This window comes from Micromys minutus (genome assembly GCF_963924665.1).
Source record: "Micromys minutus genome assembly, chromosome: 29".
NCBI classification, from domain to species: domain Eukaryota; kingdom Metazoa; phylum Chordata; class Mammalia; order Rodentia; family Muridae; genus Micromys; species Micromys minutus.
In genome coordinates, this window is record NC_137964.1 from 27,647,564 (window position 1) to 27,665,211 (window position 17,648).

The following is a 17,648-nucleotide window of genomic DNA, read 5'->3' on the forward strand; positions in this document are numbered from 1 at the left end:
CAGATCTGCCCTCCCACCCCCTCCGCCCCTCAGCTGGCTGTCTTTCTCCCCAGCAACCTGCGGCAGATCTTCCAGTCACTGCCACCCTTCATGGACATCCTCCTGTTGCTGCTCTTCTTCATGATCATCTTCGCCATCCTCGGTGAGCACCCTGCATCCTGACAGTCAGTCTCCAGACCCCCTAGGCCGAGACGGCTGCAAACCCAGTGCTTCTCACTACACCCCCACGTGGTAGAGGGGCCGGGCAGCTGGGTCTCACTGCGTAGCCCAGGCTGGCTTAGAACCCTTGAATGTCTTGCCTCAGTCTCCTGAGGAAGGGCTAACATCCCTTTGCATGACTTGGCTGCCGTGTCCTCGGAGCACAGAGACACTCCTGTCAGCAGCCTGCATCTGTGATCCAGCCCACAGATATGGTTTGTTTGGTTTGAAAACCTCAAACCACCAGCTTAAAATTCAATCTTATGCAATAATAGTAATAATAATAATGATAATAATGATGATGATGATAATAATGATAATAATAGCCCTTTTAAAAGAATAGACCTGACAGTGCCAGCACTGGTCCCTAGGTGTCAGCAGGCTCGCACACTTTGGCATGACCCCCGTTAGCCAGCATGTGTGTTCTCCAGAGCCCTGCAGTCCTCACTGGACCCTAGTGGCCTCCCCCGCCTCCCACCTGGCCCCGCTCTAACTCCACTCTTGGTCTGTTTTTCTACCACATTCTAGGTTTCTACTTATTCTCCACAAACCCTTCTGACCCCGTAAGTCATGAGTTCTTGGTCCCTTGTCTATGGGGAGGCCTTGCTTCCTGTCAGACAGAGTAGCTGGGAGGTCACCGGCTATGTTAGGAAGGGTACCCTGCCTGGTTTCTGGCTCCCAAGAGAGCCACCACTTACCCTGAGAGCTGAGGGGACACCCCCTTTTTATGGGCAAAGCTTCCAGGATCGGGTTGGGACTCCCAGGGAAACAGCCTCACTCCCTTAGTTGGTGGCCAGCTCCTTCCATTAGCGCAGGCTCCCGTGTGCGCTGCACCTCTGCCCCGATGCCCCTTGCATTCTGAGGTGGAAGGGGTAGAGGAGCTCTGGGAGCGACTGTCCAGACCTGGCAAAGCATCCCCACCCTTTCCCTGTAGTACTTCAACACCCTGGAGAACAGCATCGTCAACCTGTTCGTTCTCCTGACCACAGCCAAGTAAGTCCGGGTTCACTCCCACCACTGACCTCTGTCCTCACTCCAGCCCCGGGATGTCCGTCATCCCTCCCTGCCCCGCCCCTATATCCGTGCGCACAGGGAGGGGCTGTCCGGGAGTGCCGGGAAGCAGCTGACCCTCGAAAGGTGCATTCTTAGAGGCTAAGGTGACCCTCTGCCACGCACACAGCTTTCCGGACGTTATGATGCCCTCCTACTCCCGGAACCCCTGGTCCTGTGTCTTCTTCATAGTGTACCTCTCCATTGAGCTGTACTTCATCATGAACCTGGTGAGTGTCCCTCTTGGCTCCACTGCAGTAGTGGGCCCCTCGGATGGAGACGTGGGGACACCGTATCCCAGGTCCGCCGTCTGGTGTGGTACCCTGCAGAAAGCTGTGAGGATGGCCAGGGTTCCCTGGCTCTGCGCCGCCACTTTGTAGATGGTGCTGGACCTTTCTAGCCTCACAGTGAAAATCTTGCCCTAAGGAAGTCAGGCTCTGTGCGGAGAGGACTGTACACAGGTACATGTTCGTCATGTTACCGTCATGTGCAGGGTAGGCAGCTGAGTGTCAGACTTTACAGGGACACACGTGCCCATCACCACACAGCTCAGGGTAGCTTGGCACTGCATCCCGTCCCTCCGTGTGTAAGGAACTTCTGCCTGGTTTCTCGTGAATCATGAGAAAAATCTACGCACAGTGCATCCTGTGAGGGGCACGAAGCTCCCATGCACATTGATGCTGCCGAGACACTTGCCCAGGGCCACCAGAAATGTTTTCTGCCATCAGAGACTACAGCCAACACAGGTCAAGACCCACAGCAACAGCAGAGTGAACAGAGACCAGGGCATCCCATAGCCTTTGAGTTTCGTGGTGCTGTGAATCAAACCCAAATCCTCTCAGATGCTGGCCAACCTCTGTACCCCTGGACCACCCCCAGCCCATTGGATCTGAGGTTACAGGCATGTGCCACCACATCTGACTTTATGTGGTGCTGGGGATGGAACTGGGAGCCTCCATGTTAGGTAAATACTCTGCTCGCTGAGCAAATGCCCTTGGAGAGGACCAGGGCTTGGTTCCCAGCAGTAACAATGACACACACATACATTCAGGCACACGGTGCACACACACCTCCTCAGGCGCACACACACAAAATCAAAAGGAAGACAAGGAGTGGAAACACTCTCTGTGTGGTTTGGTGAAATAGGAAATTTGAAGACTTAACAAAGAAATAAGTTTTTTTCCTTCCTTCCTTCCTTTCTTCCTTCCTTCCCTCAAATCACAATGTAACACACCAGCTGCCTCCTGTAGTGGTTTTAAATTGTCTGTCTACTGAGAGGCACCAGGAGAAGCAGACTTTTCCTCTGCTCTCCCCATAGTCCCGGGAGACTCGAGAAACCCCACAAGGGGCGGGGCTTCTCCCCACCAACCAGAAAGCAATGCCACAGCTGACTGGTATCCCCAATACAGTGTGGTACTGTCCACTGTCACTCACCTGTGTGGGGATAGGAGACCATCTAATACGGAACTTAATAAGAGAGGCCATGGCCTGGGGACACAGATCAAGGTGACACCAAACCTGTCCTGTGGCAACTCTGCCGTGAGAGTTTGTCTGAACAGAACAGAGGACCTTCCTTGTTCATCACAGCTCCTGGCCGTGGTGTTTGACACCTTCAACGACATCGAAAAGCACAAGTTCAAGTCTCTGCTGCTGCATAAGCGGACTGCCATCCAGCACGCGTACCACCTGCTCGTCAGCCAAAGGGTAGGGCAGTGGGGACAGGGCCACGAAGAGGGACTTCATTCTCTCTCCCTACCAAAAGCACCCCTTTGGGCTCGGCAGGGCTGGCGAACCTGTGGCTGCCGTACTGCCCATGGGAGAAATGCAGGTGCCGTCCTGTGTCCCCGTGTTCTACCGAACTGCCTTCCCTCTCCCGCAGAGGCCAGCCGGCATCACCTACAGGCAGTTCGAAGGCTTGATGCGCTTCTACAAGCCCCGGATGAGTGCAAGGGAGCGCTTCCTGACCTTCAAGGCCCTGAATCAGAGCAACACACCTCTGCTCAGGTAAGAGCCGGGGGCCGTGTCGGGGCAGCGGGGACAGACCTTCCCGTCCTGAAGTGGATGGGTTTTGGGCATTATTAGGTGGGTTTAGGGAGGCCTTTGAGGGATGCAGATTACACCACAGCTCTCACATGGTCATGTTCCTTAGTGCTCTCTTACAAACCACAGAAGCCAAACAGCAGCCCGTTTCAGTCCGGTTTGGTTGGAAAGAAATGTTTGAGGCTGGGTGTGCTGATGCATGTCTCGAAGGCCGGAGCCAGGAGGGTTGGAAACTTAATGTAGAGAGTTTGAGGCCAGCTTGGACTATTTCAGATTTTGTCAATAATAATAATAATAATAATAATAATAATAATAATAATAATAATAATAATAATAATAATAATAATAATAATAATAATAATAATAATAGAAAACAGGAGAGGGCAAGATGGCTCAGCAGGTAAAAGTGCCTTTGCCAAGCCTGAGGTGGAAGGAGAGAATCAACCCCTGAAAGTTGTTCTCCAACCTAAAGGAAAAACATTCCCCCTGCACACATGCATGTGCATGCACACCGAAGCTTGGAGGGACTGAGCCCGAGAGATGTCCAGTTTCGGTGCTGGCCTTGAGTCCCGTAAGCACCAAGGGTGCTGCCCTCTCAGCCGGGTTCCCCCTGCTCTGAAAGTGTGGGCAGCAGGCTCTTTGAGCCATTGCTACTCTGTCAGGCCCTGGAAGCTTCTCTTCCCTCAGGGGCAGCCTCTGCAGGGCAGAGGTGGTCAGTGTGGACTGAGTCATCCTCGCCTTTGGAAAACACTGGCAATCAGGCAGGTGAGGACCTGGCTCAGGGCTAGGTCCCATAAGGCATCCATCTTCCTGTGAGAGGCAGCCTTGGGCAGGTGGGAGGAACAGAGGGTGAGTGTCACTGGGTGACAGGCCTGCGTGTGACCATCCTTTCACTTTGCCTGTGACAGCCTCAAGGACTTCTATGATATTTACGAGGTCGCAGCTCTGCAGTGGAAGGTGAGTGTCTCTGCATCCGCACCCAGCAGGTGAGGAAGGCAGCTCAGCCTTCAATGGTGCGTGTACCTCAGCCACAACAGGAATCCAGACCCCATGACTCAGCCTTCCCAAGGCTTCTCAGAGAGACCACATGCAAATGTGGTCCATACATGAACCTCAGCCTCCAATCTATCATCCAGATCTTTAAATGTCACTGCCGTTCCCAGTTTAGCAGCAGGAGCAGGAGGCTAGCCCCTGTGGAGATCTGGGTTAGGTTCTGGTCCCTGGCCCTGACCTCATCTTCCTGGATCCTCTGAACTGCAGGCAAAGAAGAACAGACAACACTGGTTTGATGAGCTTCCCCGGACAGCCTTCCTCATCTTTAAAGGTCAGTGTGTGCAACCAAGGTAGGAAGTAAGCAGTTAGCTCAGGAAGGACCCTAATTAGTAATTCAAAATCCAAGTGCCAGGCAGGTGCCCATAACCACCGCACTGCAGAAGCTCAGACTGGCAGATGACAAGTCTGTGATTATTCGGGTCCTCCTAGCAAGCCCCATCTCGAAAATGAACAAACAAATAAATAAAAGCACCTTAAGTCAGATGCCTGCTGTTCTTCACGGGATAGTCACCTTTTAGTGGAAGGCCAGGATTGCTTTGTTTTGACACAGGCTTTCCTTGCATAGCCCTGGCTGTCCTGGGACTCTGTAGACCAGGCTGGCCTCTAACTCAGAGATCCACCTTCCTCTGCCTCCCGAGTGCTGAGTGCTAGGGCTAACAGTGCGCGCCCATGCCCAGCCTACCTTGGACCCTCTAACCTTTACACTTTCTTCTCTTCAAACAGGGATTAACATCCTTGTGAATTCCAAGGCCTTCCAGTATTTCATGTGTAAGTGTGAACCATCACAGCTCTGGGCCGGGGCCCCTGTCCTCCTGAGTCCTTCCTTCTTGAAGGTAGAGAGACCAGAAGGTGCCAAGCACAGGGTCCTGTCCCCAGTACTCCTCAAAAAGAAAAAGAAAAAAAAAAAAAAGAAAAGAAAAAAGAAAAAGAAAAAGAAAAATTCTGAGATTGACACGCTTATTACATACAGAAGTGATCAGCTGTGGTCACTTCCTCTGCTCCCTCACTTCAGTCCTGTGTCTCTGTGGCAGGCCAGTGTCTGTTGGGACCAAGTGTTGTTAGGGCCCCTCCTGTTTCAGGATGTTTTCAGGATGCTTGCTCAGCAGGCATGAGTCTGCCACCGCGCTTAGTTAAGGAACCAGATCTGTCTACACTCTGCCTGTGTTCCCCACATACCTAGGTCCTTATCACTTGGTACCCTAGTCCAGAGTCCTGTGGTCTGACACAGTAGCCATAGCAACATGTAATTCTCAACATTTAAGGCAGCTGGGAGGCGGGGAACCTAGCTGAGAGTGGTGGCTCATGAGCACAGTCCCAGCACGAGGGAGGCTGAGTTCGAGGCTAGCCTGGCTCAACAGCAAGTTCTTACCTGAAGGAAAAACAATTCGGGAGCTGGAGATACCAGTTGGTACACAGGGAGTCTCCAGCATCACACGGAAGTAGTAACAGAGTGACAGTTCAAGTCCCCAGCCAGGCTCACACACTCTCAGAGCTTCTGCGGATTCTGTCTGAGAAGAAATGATGTTCAGGTCTGAGGGCTCGCTGCTTGGCACTGACTGTTCTCAGGCTTTCTTCAGACACAGCCAGGGTTTTGTTCGTTAATAATTTACTGAGTACTTGTGAAAGTGATCATCTTATTCAGAGGTCTGATTTGAAGCGTGGAGGCAGAAACCCATATAGAAACACACCTCCTCTGTAGATTTTCTTTAAGCAGCCTCAGCTGTCCTGGAGCTAGCTCTGTAGACCAGGCCCTTCTTAAACTCACAGAAATCTGCCTGCCTCTGCCTCCTAAGAGCTGGGATTAAAGGCGTGAATGGCTCAGCTGATGGTTCAGATTTTCAACCCCAGGGCTTTTACCTAACTCACTACTCTGGCATGTCTTGACTCCCAATTTTAAACCGCAGGTGCCAGCAGCAGCCCCTCCACAGGGCTGTGTCAGCTGGAGTGTCACCCAGGTTTGCTTAGTGTGCCTCAGGCCCCCAGAAAAAGTTCCTGTCTCTATATGTGGACACCTTGCCAAGTCTTATTGTTCTGAGACAGGGTCTCACTGTGCAGCCCTGGCTGGTCTGGAACCCAGAGAAATCCTCCTGCCTCTGCTTTCCCAGGTGTGGGGCAAAAAGCCTGTGCTACCATACCTCCCATCTTCATTTCATTTTATTTCAGATCTTTGGGGCTTCCCTTCTCTCACTGGACTCTGTATCATAATTCCGTAGCACATTTTATATGGCTTTAAGTCATACTTTCAGAGCAGAATAAGGTATAAAGGTATAGAGAATATCCATTGCTTCCCAGTGGCTGACTTTTATTACAGCTCCCGGCCCCCCCCCCCCACCCCTGTTATTTAAAAGCTTTAGTAGATGGCTCAGGGGCTAATGGAGCTTGTGGCCAGGTCTGAAGGTCTGAGTTCAGTTCCCTGGAACCCACACAGTGGAAGGAAGAAACCAGCTCTCACAAGTTGTCCTCTGACTACCTCAGGCACCTGGTGACACTTGTCCCTCCCTGCTCCCCACAAATAAATAACAAACAAGTAGACGTGTGTGTGTGTGTGTGTGTGTGTGTGTGTGTGTGTGTGTGTGTGTGTTTTAAAGCTGTAAGAACTGGACATAGTGGCTGAAGCCTGTTAAGTCTAGCCCTCCAAGTGCCGAGGCAGGAGGTATATGTAAATAGCTTAGTATGGGAGCACAGTTAGGCATCCTTCCTCCTCTGTCATGTGTTCCCATGGGCAGGGAGTAGAGACCACAGCACAGTAACACACAGAGGGATGGCATAGGTGGCATGCCCCTTGGTGAATGTGCCCATCTGCTCAACCAATCTCTGACCCCCATACATACACATCTCCCCCATTTCTAGATTCTGCTCCTGGGATGGGTCCAGAAGGAAGACATTGGGTAGACGGTCCATTGACTATGTGGCATGGCTGTGTTCATGTAGTCATTTTGAGGGGGGAGTTTTACTTTATTATTTATTTTACGAGTGTTTTGCCTGCCTGAGCATCTGTGTACCGTGTGTACTGGAGCATTGGGGGTCAGAAGAGGATGTCAGATCTCTGGGACTGGAGTTACGGATAGTCATGAATCACCATCTTGGTTCTGGGAACCCTGGCCCTCCATGAGAGCAACTGCTCTTAGCATCGTGGTCATCTTAAAGGCAGACAAGCCCATGCATGCCGGCTATCTGTGTTGAGACAACTTGGTCTCCTCCTCTGAACCCAGTTACCATAGGGATGTTAACTGTGCCTTCGGCCATTCCTATATGTTTCTTAGAGGAATTCCCTGGTTGATGTTGGTCCATAGGGAGAACTCTAAGCAGATGTGGGACTCCTCCAGGAATGATTGTGCCCCCCCTGCGCCCCTCTTCTGTTCACACCCCAGGAAGTCCTACCCCCAGCCCTGTAGGCCTGCCCTTCTGACCCCCTCTCACAGTCCTTCTCTATCGCAGACTTGGTGGTGGCTGTCAATGGTGTCTGGATTCTGGTGGAGACGTTCATGTTGAAAGGTGAGCTCCGGCTGGGGCCCCGCCCCGCTTTACACAGAGCCCCTGGCTGACCGCAGCCACCGCTTCTGCCGTCCCTCTGTCTTCTAGGTGGGAATTTCATCTCAAAGCACGTACCCTGGAGTTACCTCGTGTTTCTTACCAGTAAGTGTGCTTTGTGGCTCGGCCCAGTCACCTACAGCATTTCATGGCCCTTCCCTAAAACAGAACCTTGAAGGACCCCCATCTTAGAGGTTTGGTCTGACTTCTCTACCCTGCTTCAAATCCATGCACTTTTCACTGTCCCCTGGTTATATATGGCATTCCACCATGTCCCTCAGTCTGGCCTCTAGCTGTCCCCTCCCCCAACATGTCCCTCAGTCTGGCCTCTAGCTGGCCTTCTCCCCCAGTGGGCTGGGGAGAACCCAGATTAGCCCCTGACGCCTCCCTCTTGTCTTAGTCTATGGAGTTGAACTGTTCATGAAGGTGGCTGGCCTGGGCCCTGTGGAGTACCTGTCCTCTGGATGGAACCTGTAAGTACAGCTCATGATAACCCTGAGGCAGGTGTCCATGTTGACTATTCTCCCCACACCCAAAGGGCAGGTGGCTCTGGGGACCTGCTCTGGGGCCACCCACACCAGTCCCTACAGTCCTCAAAGCTGGCTCTTCCTAGCCATCAGGTTTTGTCATTTTCACAAGGGCCACAGAAAGTATCACCTCCTCTTGGCTGGCATTGAAAAAACCACGGGGCAGAACCGGTGTGGCAGAGCCAGACCCACAGCACAGGGCTGTCATCCCTGTGCTCTGGAAGTGGAGGCAGGAAGATCAGGAGTCCACAGCCATTCCCAGCAAACAGCTTAATATTTGTACCTAGCTAGGCTATGCCAGATCCTGGTTGTTTTGTTCGTTTTGTCCTGCTTTGTTTTGTTTGAGAGAACCCGGGGTTTCTCTGTAACAGCCCTGGCTGTCCTGGAACTCAATATGTAGACCAGGCTAGCCTCAAACTCAATAGGGATGTGTCTGCCTCTGCCTGCCGAAGCAGTTTCCAGGCACATGCACCCTGGAGTCAGAATGCCCAAGGACGACTCTCAGACCTGAGCTGAGGCTGGGGGATAGCCAGCTATAGGGCATTGTCCCGAGCACACCAGGCAGGCACAAGCCCCACTGTATGCTGTGGCTAGTCAGGTCTCTGTGGAAGCCAGCTAAGAGCAGGGGTGAAGGAGAAAACTGTAGAAGGGAAGCCTAGAATATCAACGACAAACCGTTGGCTTCTTCCCTGGCCCCAGGTTTGATTTCTCGGTCACAGCGTTTGCCTTCCTGGGACTACTCGCGCTGACGCTCAACATGGAGCCCTTCTATTTTATTGTGGTCCTGCGTCCCCTTCAGCTGCTGAGGTGACATGCAGGGCTTGGGAGTGGGGACCCTTGGGACTAGCCCACGAGATTTGCCAGCTGGTGGCAGGGCCCCCCATCCTTAGCCTGAGCTATTCAGAATAGGGGCACCCAGTGCTCTCGATGGGCAGAATGGCCCAGCCTGCAGCCTAGGAAGAGCCACACTGCCCACTTGCCCAGTATCAGTCAGAGCATCTTACCTTTGAGGGACTAGAACAAGTCTGCTGTTGATTGATTGTGCACCCCCTTTCCTGAGCATGTCCAGTTGTACACCCCCTTTCCCGAGCTTGTCATGTTATGTGAGCCACTGGCTTCATCTGTCCACTCCAGTGGGGGACTTGCTGCATTATTTTTTAAAGTTGCATGACATGATGAGGCTAGCCCAGTCTGTGGCTCCTCAGAGAGTCCCAGGTCTGCCCCCAGTGTCCCAGGTCTGTCCCGTCCAGTGCCACAGTTTATGAGTCCCAAGGGAAGTGAGCTCAGCAGTGCAAAGCTTCTTAGCCTTGTCTTGACGAGGGGTTGAGGAGAGCTTACAAGATTCTGGCCCATCTGAGGAAGAGGCTGTGTGGCCATGCCCCTGCCTCTGTGGTCTCAGCAACACTGTTCTCGCTGCCCAGGCTATTTAAACTGAAGAAACGCTACCGCAACGTATTGGACACCATGTTTGAGCTGCTGCCAAGAATGGCCAGGTACTGCCCGCCTCTCAGCCTGCAGGTCCAGGTGGCACCAGGCTCATGTAGGGGTTAAGGGAAGTGGGAACAAGGAGAAATCAGGGAGGCTGTGTTCAGGGGTTTGGGGTGGTCTTCAAAGAGACAGAATCCGGACCCTGCAGGTCCCCTCAGCAGTACTGGCCTGGCTGAATTGTCTAGTGGGGAGGGCAGGGAGCTGTCGACTTACCACCTGTGTCTACGTTCACAGGTAAGGGGTCACCTGTGAGCCTCCCTTCACAGGTAAGGGGTGCATCTCTGGTCAAGGGGCATCTGTCCCTAGCGTCCCCCACCATGAGCAACGCGGCCCCTCCCCTGCAGACACTTTTCGATGCCCACGTGGCCAGGTCTAGGGGCATGCCTCCCTGCAGTCACTGCCAGGGGAACAGGACGCGCTACAGCTGCCCCTGTCCCCTCCCGCCCTGACCGCCCTGTCCCTCTGCCTCCCCAGCCTCGGCCTCACGCTGCTCACGTTCTACTATTCCTTCGCCATCGTGGGCATGGAGTTCTTCAGCGGGCGACTGACCCCCAACTGCTGCAAGTAAGTGGCTCAAGTGGCTTTGGGCCTGCCCAGCACGGGCTTTGCTGCTGTGTGACAGTGAGGGAGCCAGCATCACCCATCCATAGTAGGGCTCAGGCCTCAGCCGACACACCCCCTCCCCAGAACCAGGGCAACCCTCACCTCCCCCATATACTGTCCAGGAGACACCGGGACCTGGCAAGAGACTAGAAGATGGCACATGGCAAGAAGGTCACAGGGCTGAGGGATGAAGAGGGAGGGTGACTCCTCTGTGGCCCTGGCCCTTCCCCTCCCCTCCAAAAGGAAATGAGCATGACCCGCCATCACTGTGTCCAGTTATGACTGCCCACGCAGCCTTGGGCGCTGATAGGTCACCAGTGACCCTTGTATGTATCCAGATGACGGCTGCACCAAGAGCCCATACTGATGGTCACCACAGCTTATTCCAGTCCTCCGTGGTCTGTGTACTATCAGGCTGGGGACACAGGGCATAGCCTTGCTAGTGAGCTCCCTGGAGTTATGGACACCTAACTCTTACAAATGATAGAAGAGTATATAAAACCGGAGTGTGGCAATCAGGGTCCCCGTCAAGTGGAGCAACTGGGTCAAAGCGAGGGCACATGGGTTAGTGCTTGGAGCCTGGGAGGGCAGGGGAGGTCCCCTTCTCACCACCTCTGCCTCCTCTGCAGGTTGTACACCTGCCTAGTAATGGTGCACGGGGCAAGATATGGGTGGCTCGGAGAGGCAAGGAGACCCCTAGCCAGGCCTTGGTTTGAGTGCTTGTCCCAGTGAAGGCGGTCAGTCATTCTTGTAACCCTCCTGCCTCCTCATCTCCCTCGCTAGCTCTAGCACAGTGGCCGACGCCTACCGATTCATCAACCACACTGTGGGCAATAAGACCAAGGTGGAGGAAGGTTACTACTATCTCAACAACTTTGACAACATCCTCAACAGCTTCGGTGAGCGAGTCCCAGAGGGTACTCCCAGCCTCTCAGTCTGGCTCAGAATTGCATAAGGTCTCCCTTGCTCCCTAGCCACTGGTGCCCTTCCTGGGGTCCCTTCTGTAGCAGTTCTGTGTGACCGTAGAATAGGCAGATCCAGGCACCAGACCTCACAGTGACAGGGAAACTGGAGGTCCCTGCTGGAGAGCTGCGGTGTCAGCAGTGCCAGCCGAGGGGACCCAGCCTACTGCTGCCATTCAGTAGTCTCGTAGCCCCTGACGGAGGTCCCGAGGCTCCTCTCTGCTCCCTGGGTCCTTGAAGCCTGTGAGGGGAGAATATCCCCGTCCTGGAGGTAGCCTCAAGGGAAGGGAGAGCCCCTCTTGGTTCCCATCTATACCCCATAAAGTCTGCCGCTCTCTCCTTGCCACCAGCCTTAGCTAGAGCTAGCTCGCATGGGCTCTTTAGTCAAAAGGCACGCCTTTGAGGGAAGAGGTTGGGTGGCAGTTATCCAGGAGAGGACCTCTGACATCAGCATACCCCCATTTCTCCTGCAGTGACTTTGTTTGAGCTCACCGTTGTCAACAATTGGTACATCATCATGGTAAGCTCTGGGGCTCCCTCCTATACACCTCTGTTCTCTCTCAGGGCCCAAGCCATTTCTCTTCCTGTCCCCACAGGGTGTGGGATCTTTTATCATGCAATAGTAGAAGGTCCCAGTGTGGGTGGCACCACCCCTCTGCTCCGTGCCTCTGGCTGTGTCCCCTCCCTGTGCACCCCGACAGCCTCTGGGTATCTGACTGTTGGTCAACAGGGTGCCATGTCAGGCCCTGTGATGTGAACCTGTAGTGTCAGCTGCTTGGGAGGCTGAGGCAGGAGAATCACTTTAGTCCACAGACTCTGTCCCTAAAATAAAGGAAAGAGACTATGGGGGCAGGGCTTTCTTTCCTCGATTCCTTAAATTCTCTCCATCTGAAGCCTGTCTGTGCTGACCTGGGCCCCAGTCAGCCATGCTGGAGAGGGCTGGGATCTGATGCTACAGAAAGGAACACTCAGATTCAAGGAGCAAGAGGCCCTCGCCTCAGGTCCCCACACCCACAGGGAGGGCCAGGGAAGCGCTTGGCTTTGGGCCTGGGCTGACAGACTCAAGAGAAGGGAGTGGGGTGGGGGTGGGGTCCGTGCTGCCCACAAACTCACTCACTGCCCCCTCCAGGAAGGTGTCACCTCGCAGACTTCCCACTGGAGCCGCCTGTACTTCATGACCTTTTACATTGTGACCATGGTAGGTCCCCGCCACAGCCATTCTCGCACCCCCCCCCGCCCCCACCCCCCGGGCTGCAGTGTCCGAGAGCCACATCTAACGGAGCCACACTGCCTCTCTCTGGCCAGGTGGTGATGACCATTATCGTGGCCTTCATCCTGGAGGCCTTCGTCTTCCGCATGAACTACAGCCGCAAGAGCCAGGACTCGGAAGGTCTGTGCAGGCCACACCCCGAGTCCCACTGGCCGTCCCCAGGCCCGCTGTTCACTACAGCAGCCCAGCTTTTGCGTTTGCCTGGTCTGTCCAGGTCTCACCCGTATCCGTTGTTAGAAATCGAATAGAAAAATGCTCACAGTTCCTAAATGTATAACAAGCAGCAGCCATGCCTTCGTCCCGAGTGGGAAAGGCTGTGGGAGGAGAAGCCCTGACTCTCCCTCCCAACGCTGTACAGACTCTCACCAGCATACATTGCTAAGAGCCAGGACAGTAGGACAGCCAGCCCTGCCTGTCAGCCAATGCCACATTTCCCTATAATATACCACAGCTCCCGACTCCCAGTGTGAGCCTCCAGCGTAAGCTGAGTCCTCTGTAACACGCTCAGACAGATCCCAATGCCACGTGTGAGCAGTTCACCGCAGAGGTGAACGGTGCCCTTTCTGCAGCCCAGGGCCTGGCTGCGCTCGCTGCTGCCTGTGTGTGCGGCCGTCTTCCTACCTAGCGGAGCGGCAGCTCAGTGTTTCCGTACGCAGCATGTACAAAAGCCCCTAGTTTACAACCCCCAACTGAAGAAAGGAAAGGGAACGCACATTAGAGCAGAACTCTGGTTCCTGCCTGTTCTTAAAATCGGCACGGTAGTGAGCTAGCTGATTTTATATGTGCGCACAAACGTGTGTGATTAGTCCTGATATATAAGGGATCCCCAAATCTCTGCATCCTCAATGCCACCTGATGCTTTTTTTTTTTTTTTTTAAGACTTTTTCTTCAAGCCCCTCTCTGTGAAATAGGTGCTCATGTAGCAGCCAAGGCTGGCCTCAGACTAACTAGGCAGCCGAGGCTGGCCCTGAGGTGGTCCATCCACTCTCCATACCCAAATACTGAGATTACTACACCCTGCTCTCCCTGATGCCCCGTAAGCTGTCAGCTAGATGCAGTACCTTCCTGATGCACGCACCCTGCTAGCGAGGGGAGGAGGGGGAGGGACCACTGCTTGGGAGGGAAGATCGGACTCCACAGTAGGGGAAAGCGGTTATGGGACCCGGCTCTCCCCACCCTCAGTGGACAGTGGCATCATCATTGAGAAGGAAATGTCCAAGGAGGAGCTTCGGGCCATCCTGGAGCTTTATCGAGAGGCACGAGGCACCTCCTCTGATGTCACCCGGCTGCTGGACACCCTCTCTCAGATGGAGAAATACCAGGTGAGGGGACACAAGCTCTGCAGCTGCAAAGGGGGCAGGGCCTGCCACCTCGAGCCAGTGGCACCCTTGCAGAAACGTCAGCGGTGTAGAAGTAGCCTCTGTGGCTCAGCCCCGGGTGAGTCCGTGCCACCTGCAGCCACGTACACTTCTCACACCTCCGTTCCTCCCCAGCAAAATTCCATGGTGTTTCTGGGACGGCGATCGAGAACCAAGAGTGACCTGAGCCTGAAGATGTACCAGGAGGAGATCCAGGTAGGGCCGACACTCTGGGAGGCACCCGTCTAGTGGAGGGCTCTGGAAGGTTCCAATGACAGCCTCCATGCTTAAGCATCTTCTGATGCTTTGCTGCGTTCCTGGGTGGCTGCTCTCCCATCCTGTCCACTGCACGGCCACTCTGCCCCTTGGAGGGTGTCCAGTGCCCCCCCTGTGGATCTTTCTAGAGATCTGAGTGACAGGTGGGAAGAATCCAGGGCCCCTGCAAGACCTGCTGCCCAGACAAGGTGCTGTTCCCCTCCTTCTGCCCCTGTTGCCTAACGGGAATAAGCTCAGGGCGATGGCATTTTGACTTGGGGCCTTTTGATTTTAAGAAGTATAAAGTCAATCCCTTCCTCCTTTCCTTCTGCTCCACCCTCCCCCCACCCGTCCTCCCATATAAGCAGCTGTTAAAAGTATAAACACCATGTGGGTTGACAACAAGTCCTTCTAGCAGAACCCCAAGACACGAGGCTCTCCTTCTCTGGGGGTCTCTGGGACTTCCTCAGCGGCAGCTTCATTATCACAAGACTTTATGGTTGTCCCCCTTACATATGTGAAGGCCACTGAGCCTTGGTGTCACTGACAGACCCCCCCCACCCCAAGTGACAGTCTGAGCCTCGAAGAGCAGTAGGTACAACTGTCCAGAAGGCACCTAGAGGTCAGGCCACCCGCATCCTCTCCCAGCCTCTCTCTTGTCAGTTTCCCCTCTGCTAATAAGGGCACAGCCATGGGCCATCTCTGGAGAATTCCTTAAGCCCCGAAGGCCTGTGGCTTGGGTACTGTTTGTTTAAATACGGGGTGGGGGGCGGTGCTGTTTAATGCTTGTCCTGCCTCAGACCCTGGCTTTCTGGGGAAGCTGGGAGTTAAAGGCATCCCTGTGGCCCACTGAAAGGCAGTGGGCCTGGGACCTGGGACCTGGGACCTGGCTCAGGCCTCTTAACAGTCTAGTGGCCTCTTTTCTATTGGGGGCCATTGTCTGTATCTCCAGGGTTGTGGTGGGTGGTCATCTCACTGGGTAGGCCTTGCTCTGCCTCTGCTGCCCCCCCCCCCCAGCAGAGATTCTAAAGCTATCCCTCTGGACTGTGTGTCCCTCACATCAGCTGGGGGAGTGGAAGGGCTGGCGGGTGAGCCACCCTCAGCAGCACCCGCCTCTTCTCTAGGAGTGGTACGAGGAGCATGCCCGGGAGCAAGAGCAGCAGCTCGGGGGCAGCGTGTCCGGCCCCGCAGCCCAGCAGCCCCCTGGCAGTCGCCAGCGCTCGCAGACAGTCACCTAGCTGGGTTCCGTGAAGCCAGCCTCTTCTATGCAATAACACCATAGTATTATGTACGACGATGTATGGAAACCATGGGTGTATGTAGACACACCCACATATATGCACATATTTACACAGAGACAGAAAAAGGACTAGCCAGGGTCCGTTTGAACCACCTCCTTCTGTCTTCCTGAGCTCCAGAAATCGGCTTAGGCTTGAGGCCCAGGCCTGGCTGAGCTCCTCCCGTGGAAAACTCTGGAATCCCTCTGCTCAGGAAGCTCCTTAAATAGGCTGTCTCATCTCAGAAATGCCGGCTTCCCTGGGGGACCTTGCTGTGGCCTCGGGCTTCGTCCCCGAATCACTGTCTACTTGTCCTCCAGCCACGGGTGTCTGTGTCTGGTATTAGGGACAAAACCACTAGGAAGAAAGCCCATATACTGCAGGATGGCATCTGTAGATGACAAAGTGCTAGAAGGTCCCCTTGAAGGGTCAGTGGCTGGGACCCCATGGGAAGCCTGAGGAGGGAGATGGCAGAGGAGGCTCCCTCTCAGGCCTCTGGTCCTTTCCTGTTGCTGAAACCCTACCACAACCTCATGGGGAAGCCCTCCCAGCAGGAGCAAGCCGACTGGAGGCCCTGGGAATTTGATTTGCTCAGGAGAGTTCATTTGAACTGGTGCTGAAGGCACCCCGCCCCTCAAGCCAACACTTTCACACACACAGTAGACCGCTGTGGCTGTGTTCGGAGAGGAAGCCACACACAGTATAAGGGACACTTACTGCCCGTCACAGCAGTCCCTGGCCAGCCACCTCACCACCGGTAGCTGCTTTTCAAGGGATCTAAGGCACAATGAATACTGGTTTCCTCCAAGGTTCTTATAAGCTAGAGAAGGGGGGGGGGGTCAGGCGAACATCCGTGATGCCTTGTAGGGTGACGTGTGGGAGTTCTTTTGCCACCACCACCACCCCACCGCAAGGTGGTGGTTGGGTAGTGAGGTGGCAGAGGCAGAAGTTAGCAGGGATGGAGCCCTGGTCACTCCATCCTGCTCTCTTATCCACAAGGGGCTGAAGTTGTCTGGCAGCCCTGCGAACCTGGCCATCCGAACCTGCTGATGCGTGGCAGTTAACAGTGGGCAGACACAGGCCTCCTCCTGTTCTCCCAGTTGCTGAACCAGGGGCCCAAGCTGGAAAGATGTCTTTACTTTAAATAAAGCACAGTCCCCCACATTGCCCCCCCAGGAAAACCACTGGTTTCTATTGAGTCAGGAGACTGGCAAAGTCCCTTCCACGTTGAAGAGCTCTTGGCCTCCACCAGAGCTCAACCTGGACTCTAGGCCACAGCCCTGAGAAGCTTCATTTACATAGCCGGCTGCCATAGCTTCTGTGTATGACATTTCGGAAGCAGAAAGAGGGAAGGCCTATAAGGAGGGCCCAGGGCCTCTGATTAACCAGCCTGGTTCTAGGCCCTGCCACTACCCCAGGTGCCCTCAGCCTGGGGGAGCGGGCTCAGGACTGGTCTTGGGCTTGATGTAGTGGTACTAAAGGTTTAGCACATACCAGTCACGTGCCTGAGGGAGACAGGACTCTTAGGCCAAGCTGCAGTCTGTCCTTTAGCCTGAGAAAACCTGTCCCCACAGAGTCACCTTGAGCACACACCAAGCTGACCTTCAAACTTGCCATCCGAGCAGGAAACAGACTGTGTCGCCCAGGGATGTAAGCCGAGGCCCCTGGGATCCCATCTAACCCAGATGCCCTCAATTCAGCTGAGTGGGAACTGGTGGCACCATGGGTGTCACAGCCTAGCAGGGGCAGCTATGGAACCACTGCTCCCCCACCACCCCGCCTGGGATGAGGCACTCTGTGGGAGCAGCGTCCAGCCCCTCCTCCTTGCTTCTCCTCTCCCCACCCCAGCCTTACTCCACACCGTGCAGACAATCACAATCATTTTGTATGGGTTACGAGCCACGTCGGAAGGTTTTATACAGCGATTTGTTACCTGGGAACCCACTGTGCCCAGATTTCTGGTGTGCCAATAAAGAGCCTCTGCTTTCTAGACATGGCTGCAGCCTTTGACTTACAGATTGGGCCACTACTGACCA

At 54.4% G+C, this 17,648-nt stretch overlaps 1 protein-coding gene across 2 annotated transcripts in view; it reads left to right on the forward strand.

Moving 5' to 3' along the window:
* Nucleotides 1–17,641, forward strand: part of TPCN1 (two pore segment channel 1) — a 47,813-nt gene extending 30,172 nt beyond the window's left edge. For both annotated transcript variants that reach the window (XM_080940844.1, XM_080940843.1), the window contains exons 7-28: nucleotides 54–142; nucleotides 727–761; nucleotides 1,133–1,191; nucleotides 1,379–1,478; nucleotides 2,836–2,952; nucleotides 3,128–3,252; nucleotides 4,197–4,245; nucleotides 4,549–4,612; nucleotides 5,065–5,109; nucleotides 7,780–7,836; nucleotides 7,924–7,977; nucleotides 8,273–8,345; nucleotides 9,099–9,206; nucleotides 9,821–9,892; nucleotides 10,362–10,451; nucleotides 11,274–11,389; nucleotides 11,926–11,972; nucleotides 12,582–12,650; nucleotides 12,758–12,842; nucleotides 13,905–14,044; nucleotides 14,216–14,296; nucleotides 15,460–17,641. In XM_080940844.1, the coding sequence (XP_080796970.1) occupies nucleotides 54–142; nucleotides 727–761; nucleotides 1,133–1,191; nucleotides 1,379–1,478; nucleotides 2,836–2,952; nucleotides 3,128–3,252; nucleotides 4,197–4,245; nucleotides 4,549–4,612; nucleotides 5,065–5,109; nucleotides 7,780–7,836; nucleotides 7,924–7,977; nucleotides 8,273–8,345; nucleotides 9,099–9,206; nucleotides 9,821–9,892; nucleotides 10,362–10,451; nucleotides 11,274–11,389; nucleotides 11,926–11,972; nucleotides 12,582–12,650; nucleotides 12,758–12,842; nucleotides 13,905–14,044; nucleotides 14,216–14,296; nucleotides 15,460–15,573 (1,789 nt within the window). In that variant the 3' untranslated portion in view covers nucleotides 15,574–17,641. The remainder of the gene's footprint in view (nucleotides 1–53; nucleotides 143–726; nucleotides 762–1,132; nucleotides 1,192–1,378; nucleotides 1,479–2,835; nucleotides 2,953–3,127; nucleotides 3,253–4,196; nucleotides 4,246–4,548; nucleotides 4,613–5,064; nucleotides 5,110–7,779; nucleotides 7,837–7,923; nucleotides 7,978–8,272; nucleotides 8,346–9,098; nucleotides 9,207–9,820; nucleotides 9,893–10,361; nucleotides 10,452–11,273; nucleotides 11,390–11,925; nucleotides 11,973–12,581; nucleotides 12,651–12,757; nucleotides 12,843–13,904; nucleotides 14,045–14,215; nucleotides 14,297–15,459) is intronic.
* Nucleotides 17,642–17,648: the final 7 nt, after the last annotated feature.